At 52.0% G+C, this 10,855-nt stretch overlaps 4 protein-coding genes across 4 annotated transcripts; 3 read left to right on the top strand and 1 right to left on the bottom strand.

Annotated features, from left to right (window-relative positions):
• Positions 1–246: 246 nt before the first annotated feature.
• HO133_000584 (uncharacterized protein) lies at positions 247–1,514 on the top strand (the record flags this gene model as incomplete). The annotated part of the gene is made up of 2 exons (XM_037291523.1): positions 247–276; positions 345–1,514. 2 exons carry the CDS (start codon positions 247–249, stop codon positions 1,512–1,514), a joined length of 1,200 nt encoding a protein of 399 aa, XP_037152958.1.
• A 2,319-nt stretch (positions 1,515–3,833) lies between these two features.
• On the bottom strand, positions 3,834–5,823 carry HO133_000583 (uncharacterized protein; the record flags this gene model as incomplete). The annotated part of the gene is made up of 4 exons (XM_037291522.1): positions 3,834–4,172; positions 4,227–4,940; positions 4,991–5,289; positions 5,508–5,823. The coding sequence occupies 4 exons, from the start codon at positions 5,821–5,823 to the stop codon at positions 3,834–3,836; spliced, it is 1,668 nt and encodes a 555-aa protein (XP_037152957.1).
• A 1,108-nt stretch (positions 5,824–6,931) lies between these two features.
• HO133_000582 (uncharacterized protein) lies at positions 6,932–8,032 on the top strand (the record flags this gene model as incomplete). The annotated part of the gene is made up of 3 exons (XM_037291521.1): positions 6,932–7,081; positions 7,169–7,360; positions 7,418–8,032. The coding sequence occupies 3 exons, from the start codon at positions 6,932–6,934 to the stop codon at positions 8,030–8,032; spliced, it is 957 nt and encodes a 318-aa protein (XP_037152956.1).
• A 548-nt stretch (positions 8,033–8,580) lies between these two features.
• On the top strand, positions 8,581–10,621 carry HO133_000581 (uncharacterized protein; the record flags this gene model as incomplete). Its single annotated transcript, XM_037291520.1, has 2 exons — positions 8,581–9,418; positions 9,471–10,621. 2 exons carry the CDS (start codon positions 8,581–8,583, stop codon positions 10,619–10,621), a joined length of 1,989 nt encoding a protein of 662 aa, XP_037152955.1.
• Positions 10,622–10,855: the final 234 nt, after the last annotated feature.

Below are 10,855 nucleotides of genomic sequence, written 5' to 3'. Positions count from 1 at the left end.
CCGCCCCTACTTCTAAACAAGCGCCAGTCACTTCCGCCCCTATCTCTTTCTCTAAGGCTTTTCATTCAACAAGCTACATTTCCTACAATTCTCTTAACCCGATGCCGAAGGACGAGCCTTCATTCCGTATATGAATCGGCTATGACCGCCGGTGCAAATTCCTCCACCTCTTGCCTCGCTTCCCATCGTCTGCCGTAGACTCTCGCACCCGCTACAAATTCAACACTTGCACTACCGCCTCTGATAATGGCTTCTGCAATGCTCCAGGCCAGACAGGTGAGTTTGGTTCTCATACACCGACGGATCTCCCTACCATGAGTCGCGACTGACACCTTCCATCTCAGGCGGCCACGATGAGCAAAATGCCCATGTCTCCACCCTACCCAGCGACCACCTCAGCCCTCGGCGGTTCACCTACAATCAACCCCGATGTCCCAATATGTGCCGTCTTTCTTCTCTTGTATATGATCGGCGCTGCATGCCACATGGCCATCTTTCAGACGAACCAAAAAAGAGGGCACAAGTTCCTCATCTCCGGCATGTTGTTCGGCTTCTGCATGTCAAGACTGGTCACGACGTCGTTGCGCATCGCATGGGCTGTCTACCCCCACAATGGCAGATTAGCCATTGCTGCCAACATCTTCGTCGCGGCAGGAGTGGTGCTGCTCTTCATAATCAATCTCCTCTTTGCCCAACGCATAGTTAGGTCCTCTCATCCCAACGCAGGCTGGCATCCCATCTTCCATTACTCATTTGTCGGCCTATACGTTCTCATCGTCGTCAGTCTGGTCGCTCTCATCACCTCCGTCATTCAGCAGTCTTATACGCTCAACCTGAACACAAAACGCATCGACCACGACATTCAGCTCTACGGCCAGACCTTGTACGCCTTCGTCTCCTTCCTACCTGTCCTGCTCGTGGTCGGGGGCCTCGTCATACCTCGCAAGACTCGTGTGGAGAAATTCGGCAGCGGGAGATTCAGGCACAAGATAGCAATTCTGCTCCTGGCTTCCTGTATCCTCAGCTCAGGTGCATGTTTCCGCGCAGGTGTCAACTACGCGGGTGGGAAACGGCCAAGGGCCGACCCAGCCGGCTACCAGAGCAAAGCATGCTTCTACATCTTCAACTTTACCGTCGAGATCATAGTCATCTACCTCTACGTGATCGTGCGAATCGATAGGCGCTTCTTCATCCCGAACAACAGCCATGGGCCAGGGGACTACTCCAGGACGCTAAAGGAGGCAGGATCAGATAAGGAATTGGCGAGCATGGAGGGCATGCCGATCGCCTCTGAAGAACAGATCTTCGATGACAAACGTCCGGAGGACCCGACTCGAAGCAACAGGGAAACGGGCAAGGTGGTGGATGAAGAGAGGGGACTTTCAGCCGACGAAGAAATCAGGCAAGGGCAAGCGCCTGCTGCAGCGTCGAATTTTGGAGCTTCGTTTACGCCGCCTACTCCTTTACTTACCCCACCTCCAGCTTCCTATCAACCTCGAGAACAAGGTTATTGAAATGAACAGAGACTAAAGCTCAAAGCTCGACTGCATGCAACAGCTCTTGGGTCGGGTCGATGAATTGGACACGTATCAGCTTATTTTGACGATCAATGGCAATAGAAGCGGCAATTTTTATCTACCTCGAGGGAGCATAGCGACAGCGAATACCCTGGTGGCTTATGAGTGCCCTGCGTGCGTGTATCAATAGACGTCTTTTGTTTTATAGGCCTAATAACCATGTTTAATACACTTCATCTTGCACGTCGCAACGGCCCTCAACTCAAGGACTATGATCTCAACCAGCGATCACTCTTGCCTTTCTCAACCGTCACATGCACCCTCGGCTCAGATCGCTCTCCCCAATCGCCACGCAGTCGATACCTGCCGCTAGAACACACAATAGGCCTCGAAGAAGGACGCATCCAATCAAAATCCCCCCACGCACGCTCTAAGCCCGCAGGTCACGATATCTTTCCCCCTTCCCCACTCGATCGCTCCCTCACTCTGACTTGGGCGACCCCACTGCCAGCAACGTGGAAGCGGAAGCCCTTTTTTGTTTTCCGCACGTTCGTACGTAGAGTAGAGTAGAGTAGAGTAATGCCCTACCCATCTCACCTTTTCTCCTACTGTATATACGACCACCAATCAACCAAGCAAGCATGAAGGCACGCACGGCAATCACAAAGACCCCCACCAATCGAACCACCCGTTCGTTCCCCAAACCCAGGATGGATGAAAAAGAAGAAAAAAAAAGAATCCCACGTCAGAAGTCAATCGGACCGGAGTATGCATGGCCTGGACCCCATTCCTCCAGCATCACGATGACTTTACGAGTGCGCCAATCAAACCCCCTCGCTCAGGGTCAAACGGGCGGAAAGAATTCCTCTAAGAAAGACAAAACGACGTGTCATCCCTGCCGGAATCGAAACCCGTCTACCTAGGTGCATGTTGACGTGCGGGGCTGGGCAATGGGGCGAGGATCGTGGGGAGGGGGGCGAGATCGGGGAGAGTAGGTACCGAGGTACCCACCCGGTTAGACTGTGGAAGAGCTATGGAAATGTTTGAGTGGGTAGTGAGGAATAACAAACGACTCACCCTCACCGCTACCTAGGTACCTACCTAGTGCCTCCCTTCCAACCTACCTAGGTACCTAGTTACGACGTCCGATAGGCAACACGGGTAATGAAGTGTACTACCTCCTAGCTACAGCCAACAACCCACAACCACCCAACCACCCAACAACAACACCATCTCCACCATCTCCACCACAAAATCCCCCCCACCAATACCCCATCCCCATCCTCAAACTCCGCGACAACCCCATCCAACAACCTCGTACCGCGCAGCTAGTCCAATAAAAGTAGACAACTTCCCACACACTCGTACACTCGTAAACTCGTACGTTGGAGCCAGCGCACACACCCGCACACGAGACCTAAAGTAATCTTACCTTAAGTAGGGATGCGCACCCGCCCGCGCGTACGCAGAACGAGCGGCGTATACGAGGATTCCCGTTCCCAAAGCCGCCTTGAGCGGAGACGGATAGTTAAATGTAGTGGGCGACACTCGTATGTGGGATGTGAGTAGAGTGACTGCGAGGATGTCGTGAGTGCGGTGTGCGGGAGGGGGGGAAAGAAGGTTTGACACACGGCAGCAAGCGGGAGAAAGGGAGAGAAAGGGAGAGAATGGAGTCAAGATGAGACAGGGCGGCAGTGCAGAAGAAGGATCCGAATCGGAGAATCGACAACCGAGACCGAGTTGGGAGAACAGGGGGGGACCGGACACAACGCACGGAACGAGGAGAGAGGACGCAGTGGCGGTGGGGGAAGACTTGAGGTTGGGGATCACAAGGGGGCCGGTGGGAGGGTGCACTCCGCACGGAGTTTCGTAGTGTAGAGATGTAATGGTGGGAGGGAACCTGCTGAGGAAAAGTTGGAGAAGAAAGCTACGATGAGGGAGATGGCTCCGTGCTAGGCTCGGGGCGAGGAGAATTCCATCAAGTGGGGCTACCAGCAAGGACACAGATGCCAGGTTGAAAGTCCAATTGTAGGGGTCGTAGAAGTTACCGTTGGCCCGGTCGAGAAGAATGATCTCAAACAATGGAAGATGTGACTGATTTCGCTGGCGTGATTATAATTGAAAGGAAAAATGCCCCACCCGAAATCCAGATAGCCTTCCGGGGGCACCAAGATGATATGTGAAATGAATTGAAGATTCTGACGCTAGTAGCCTCCGAGGGGAATACGCTCGCTCTCTCTCTCTACCTCTGTGTGTGTGTGTGCGTGCCTGTGTGTGTGGATGCTGCTGGGTTTCCGTTAAGGCGAGATTCGCTTGTCATAGCTTCGTCGTTCCCTGCTGCCCATCCTTCTTGGCCCACTCCCTCAAAGTCTTCCTCTGTATCTTGCCCGTCGCACTCTTAGGCACTTCGTCAACGAAGACCACACCACCGGTCAGATACTTATACTTTGCAACCTTGCTCTTGATCCACTCTTGTATCTCTTCCGAGCTCGCTGCTCCTTTCGAACTGAGTAGTACGTAAGCTCGAGGGTATTCTTGAGCGTCGAAGGAGTCCTGGACACCAACCACGCCCGCATCGGCGACGGCAGGATGGGTAAGGAGGACAGCTTCGAGCTCGGCGGGGGCGACTTGAAGGCCGGAGACTTTGATGAGTTCCTGTGGATACGGTCAGCGCCAATTTGCGAATCTAGTCTTGGTGAGACTTTTCACCTTCAATCGGTCCACAATGTAGAACCATCCCCTTTCATCAGTGACAGCCACATCTCCACTCCGCAACCACCCACCCTCCAGCATGGTCTCCCTCGTAGCCTTTTCGTTCTTCCAATACCCTGGGCTGACATTCGGTCCCTTTATGTATATTTCACCCCTTTCCCCCATCTCCACCTCCTTCCCATTCTCGTTTATCAATTTGATCTCGCAATTGGGTATTAGGACGCCCACGCTTCCAGTATGATCTTCAATTCCTCCTGGCGCAACCAACCCTGTACATGTGATTTCGGTCATACCCCAACCCTGCCCAACGTTGGCCGGAAAGCGTTGCCTACAATCCATTTGCAGACTCTGAGATAGTGGCGCAGCGCCAGAGGAGATTTTAGTGATGCTGCTGAGGTCATAATTGGCTGTTGCAGGGTGCTTGCTCATCAGGACCAGGATAGGTGGGACGACTTGGAGCTCTGTAATCCTGTACTTTTGAACAACATGAAGCATCTCTTCGTAGACAAACGCCGACATGATGTAGACTGGGACGACGAGTTTTGCTGCCATGAGGATAGTATTTAGTTGGCCGTAGGCGTGATAGAGTGGAAGGAAGCCGATCCAGCGCTCGTCGGCGACTGAGTATTTGCCAGTTCGTTTGAACTCGGGTTTCTCGACGTTCTTGAGGAACATGGTCTGTTCTGCGTTGGCGATCAGGTTGTAATGGGTCTGGCAACCCTCATTAGAGGGAGTACTATGGTGCGGTTGGGGAGACGTACGACCATGACACCCTTGGGTAGACCTGTGGTGCCACTAGAGTAATTGACTGTTGCTATCTGCTTCTTCGACTCCAAGCCTAACAGTCGTGGCCGATTGTATCTTGATGCATCTGGAGGACTACCCAGCATTGAGCGCCAATCTTGAATACCGTCGACAGGCTTGTGTTCTGTGTCTGAGAATAGGTACAGTCTATCTTCTGCAAGGCCGGCTGCTTTGGAGGCTTTCCGAGCTGTGTCAAGAAGGGTGGGATGGACCAAGAGAACTCGGGCTCCTGTGTTCCGAATCTGGAAACTCAACTCTGTTCACGGGAGGTAAGCATCAATCGCGCCTTTTGACAATACAGATCTGAGTGCTATAGACGTCCGAAAATGGTTAATGTGGTCATGTAGATAAGAAAACAGAGTAGATGTCTCAATCGACGCATCTGGATTTTGTCAAGACATGTAGTTGTAGATACTGTAGGACTCCAGACCTGCACGCAATGTCTATCGCATGATCAACGAAGATCTTCCCTACCATCTGCCGTATACAATGGGTTGGCACCACTGAAAATCCGCCCAGAGCCCACAGCTCCCAAGTACGCTACAGGCACGAAGATATGATTCGGGGACACGATCATAAGCACCTCCCCCTTTTTCACACCCAACTTGTCAAGGCCTATCGCCAATCTTTTGATCCATTGTAGCCCCGTGCGCAACGAGAGGTAGGTATCTGGGCTGGCCGCATTGATCCAGAGCGGAGTCTCGGACAGCGATTTCTCGGAGCCGAAGAGGTAGGTCAGGATGTCTTGCTCGGGGATTTTGAGGTCTGGGTAGGGGGATCGTATGACCATGTTGGCGGTGGCTACTTCGAGAATGGTTATCAAGAGTTGAGAAGAGCTGTGGAAGGTCGAGGATGAGTCGGTCAGAGCGGCTCAATGCCAGTCATCAGAGCTTCGATCAGCAGCTGCAGCGCATCCCTTTGGACAAGGAGAGGGACGAGTTATTTGACACTGCTCAGACGAGATCCGGACCGAAAGCTGCGGGGGTATGTCGCTGCCCATAGGCAGATAGGGTAATAACATGACATGTTTCACGAAGCGAGGAAGGAAAGCGCCAGGCTCGAGTTCGCTATGAAAGTCCCGATTGAGACGCTCACCGTCCATGCTCTTTGGTACTAATTAGACAAACTACTCGTAGAAGTGTCCGATATGCTTCTAGTATGCTCCTAGCACCAGTCGTCACACGGGCCATTTCATGGAGTATGCGGGGGGAGGGAAAGTCGGGAAAGTCGAGGCACATTCTTTGCCGGGATGATCGCTTAAGAGGTTTTGGGGAGCCAATCCTTTTCCAGGCCGCAGTACGCGTACAGGGGTGCCCGATGTTGAGAGGTAGGTCCTGCATTGGAGATCGCATTCTCGTGCACGCGTCAACTAATGATAAAGCTGATCACATTGTGAATCTCAGCAAAGTCAGTAGGGTAATAAGATGAGTATGCGTTGTGATTGTGAACACTGAACAGGAGTCTAGACGGACATAAGGTAAAGTAACTCGGCGAGTCGCAGAAGAGCCTTCCGTGAAACCTTGGCGCTCGCTCTATTCTTAGCCCTCTCGCGGCAGGGCAATTGCGTCGTGGTGAGGCTTCATCAGCTTCGACGACTTCGCAGCATTGCTTGAGCCACTGCTGCATCATCAATAATGATGCCGTGACCATTTCAATGTAGCAGCCTTTGCTGCCCCATTCTCCGACATGTCTTACCTCCGCCTCTCTGCATTTGGTTCAGATTGTCCAAGACAAAAGGGACTTCACTGGCCTGACCGACAGCTCTTCGATCCACAGCGGAGATTCCCCCGCCTCTTTGCAGTATTCGTCACAGCTTGCCCAAAACAAAAAGTACTTCACTGGCCTGACCAACAGCTCTTCAATCCATAACGGAGGAGATTGACCAGTCAATATCTGCCATGATCCGGTTCGCACAGTACTATCAGCGAGCGAAAAACGGGTTTCATGCCATTCAAGCCCTGGCCATCTTTGTTGCCTGGGCCATATCCATTGCTATCCTCACCAAGGAAGGCAAACTTGATGGGAGGATTTGGTATTACTTTGCTCTGGTAAGCAACTAGCAAGAGTCATCTCACCAAGACGAGACGCTAATGCCTCTGCAGTGTTGGTGCTGCATACCTGCACTCTTCTACCAGACGGCTTCCCCTGTTTTCCAACGGATACGCCGCTTTTCCAATGCCTACGTCCACGGTGTACTCGACATTGTTTACACCATACTCTGGCTCGCTGCCTTTGCCTCCCTGATAGCATGGGTCGAACAAGGATCTCATGCGGCAAAAGATTGGAAGAGCAAGGACAGTTTGTGTGAGAAGTTCGCATGGGGGCCTGTGAGCAAGTGCAAGCTGGGTCAGGATGCATGGATAATGGCTGTCATCATATGGTAGGGACACTGCACCCTCGCAATCGAATCGACATGGCTCATGTCTGGTCCTAGCCTGCTGTTTGGCGTTACAGCTGCCTTCGCGATCTACGGTGTAATCTATTACAGAAAGAACGGTTCTTTACCTGATTATTCCATCCAAGATGAAGAGCATCTACCCTTCGAAGACTCGGATTTCTCAGCGGACACAAGTGACAAGCTCAACAATCATGAGAACATGCAGCTTAATCATTCAGACGAAGAGGAAGCCCCATTTACGCACGCCAACGCAGAAGAGCCAACCCATCCAAGTGGACCAATCACCTGGAATCTGCAACAACCACATATTGCGCCTGCCGAGCTAGAGTTCGTGCCCGTCGACACCAGCTACTATGGCGGCGGACACCCCTATGAATCTTCGCAGCAACCTCAGTCCCAACCAACCTTTCAGTATTCGGCCAACAATTCTCGGTACGAGACTCACCACTCCAATGAGAGCCAATTTGTGGGAGGGTTGAAGCCTTTGCCAGTGCAGGATGGAGAACGTCTATCGAGACATAATTTAGCATTGGATTTTGACCATGGTGGATATGCTAGTAGTGGCAGGGTGGATTTCCCGGAGGGTGACTATGGCCGATGAAGTCAGAGATCATAGATGTCCACTTTGAAAACACAAGCTTTTAAACCGTCCATGAGAGCTGGCCATGCAAATGATCACGAGCGTAGTGTAGTAGGGAGTGTATCGTCCGGGGGCCCAAGACGTTGCGAGTGCGAAAAGGCTTATGTACCGAGACCTCGCTTCGAGGGCTTTGGTATGACTCAATAGTCGAGATGCCCGGTACATGTAATTTGATACCTAGCCGTTGAACTTGATTATCATCCAGGATCCTTCCCCTTTGTAGCTGTCGGAAATTCTGGCATTTGGGTGGTCGGTAATTAGGTCTTCGCAACGTGACGCTTTTCGCAGCCGCCAACTTAGGGTTGTAAACATCATACTGAAAGTCTCTATGCATTATTGATGATGACCCATCCGATACTTACATTTTACGCGGGCTGCCCGATTGTATCTGGACTTTGTCATCGTGCATCCAACAGCTAGAGTTGCCATACGCGTACGCCCAAGCAGGCGTCGAGCAGCGTCTCTCCCACGGCCCCTCCAACGGAGTCTGGTCCGCCTAGACAGCCTCGATGTTTGGGAACTATCTAAATGTCTCTGACGACAGTGACACTGGCTCCAAATTGCGGGAATGGTCTTCCCTCATCGGCATCGTCACCGCCATCATTGGCAACATTCTCATCTCCTTCGCCCTCAATATCCAGCGCTACGCCCACATACGACTCGCTCGAGAGCAGGAAGAGCGGAAGAAGCCATGGAGTACAGGACACACCAAAAATGGTCAGAAGGGCTATGGGACCCAGCAGAGCAACATTGCAGAAGACAGGATAAAAGCCAACCTGAACGCCCCACTGGAGGACGGACAGCCTACAAACGGTCAGAACCCTACACAGGAGTACACACACGTACCAGGAGCGCATAATGAATCTACGCACTCTCGCAGCTCTTCAGAGTCTACCATAAAGCAGTCGGAAAAGCCAGAGCCTCAAGCAGAGAAGAAGACATACCTGAAGTCCCCCTACTGGTGGGCCGGCATAGTTTTGATGATTGCGGGCGAAGCTGGCAACTTCATCGCCTATGGGTTTGCTCCTGCGTCCATCGTCTCGCCTCTCGGTGTGGTCGCCTTGGTATCAAATTGCATCATAGCACCATCTTTACTTCACGAACGCTTTCGGCAGCGAGACTTTTGGGGCGTGGTCATTGCCATAGGTGGTGCAGTGACGATTGTACTCAGCGCAAAGAATTCGGAGACGAAGATGGGACCACACGATGTCTGGGCAGCAATAACGCGGTGGGAGTTTGAGGTGTACCTGGGGGTAACGGCAGCGCTCATCATCGTGCTGATGTGGGCGAGTGGAAAATATGGGGAGAAGACGATCTTGATCGATCTGGGTCTTGTTGCCCTCTGTGGTGATTATGACTTGGAAGCGCCCGATTGAACCAGAGCTAACACGAATAACAGGAGGCTACACGGCCTTGTCCACAAAAGGCGTCGCATCGCTACTGTCGGATACTCTCTGGCGCGCCCTGACCTTCCCCATCACATATCTCCTTGTCTTCATACTTGTTGTGTCGGCACTGGCCCAAATACGATACGTTAATCGTGCTCTACAGAGGTTCGATTCGACCCAAGTCATCCCTGTACAATTCGTCCTCTTCACGATTTCGGTCATAATCGGAAGCGCTGTATTATACCGAGACTTTCAGGCAGCTGATGCTAGCCGGTTTGGTAAATTTTTCGGAGGCTGTGCGTTAACATTCTTGGGAGTGTATCTGATTACAAGCGGAAGAGCAGGAAATGATAGTGGAGAGGATACGGAAGATCTTGACGATGAAGAGAACACGATAGGACTAGTGGATGAGGAGAGATACCAAGACGAGGTAGACAACCACGAAGAGGACCATACGCGAAGGAAGTCATCTGTCAGCTTCGTTCTTGACGGACCCAATGGATCACGACGATCGTCCAAACAGCTAGTGAACAGGCGACCCTCATCGACACAAACCCCACCCAGACTACTTTCACATACATCAACTGCATCGTCGCGGATATCTGGATCGGAGTCTCCCATACTCGAGGACCCCCGGCAATCGACTGGCAACGTCTCCCTCTCAAGTAGACCACGACTAGGTGACAGTGCCATATCATCCCCACTGTTACCGTCCGAGGCACAACGCACCCACCCTCCAGCAACGCCCAATGGCCCGTCAATGCCTACGCGGCCTGCAAAACTCTCAAGGCGATCCATGGCTCGATTGACGCCAGGCCCCTACGTATCACCATTGTCATCTTCGTTGAGTGCCGTGGTTGCAGACGAATTACGAAGAGGTCATGAATCTCCATCAACCCGGAGACGGCCATCAGTGCTACACAAATCAAAGTCCCAAAGAGCCACTATAGCGTCAAATGGTGAAGAGACTGGCTCTACGCCCTTAAAGACATCGCAGTTGCCAGAGGAAGCGGTAGAAGTCGACGGCGAGCGTCCACATACTGCCATCAGATCACAGAGCGTCAGTGCCGATTTTGCTAATTTGGGTGATTCCTCTCGTATGAATCGGGAAGGGAGTAAGGGGAAAGCAAACGAGAGGGATGAAAATGATACCCCGCAATGATTGCATGTATAGGGTTACCAATGCTTAGCTTGTACTTATTGAATTTCGCGGCGTTCTGATTGTGTTCTCACACCGTTCACTCTGCAAAGCATCGGGAGGCCATCAGTGAAAAGGTGGAGAAGAGCATGATTAGCATTGCACATACATACTTTACATATGTCCACCCGTTTCAGCAAGCCTACAACCTCTACCTCCCAGAAGTCCTTCGAGCTTCCTTCAGCTATCTTAATGGGC

Source organism: Letharia lupina (genome assembly GCF_014066315.1).
Source record: "Letharia lupina isolate WasteWater1 chromosome Unknown contig_10, whole genome shotgun sequence".
NCBI classification, from domain to species: domain Eukaryota; kingdom Fungi; phylum Ascomycota; class Lecanoromycetes; order Lecanorales; family Parmeliaceae; genus Letharia; species Letharia lupina.
The sequence above is the reverse complement of the archived record's forward strand: the minus strand, read 5'-3'. Positions and strand labels throughout refer to the sequence as shown.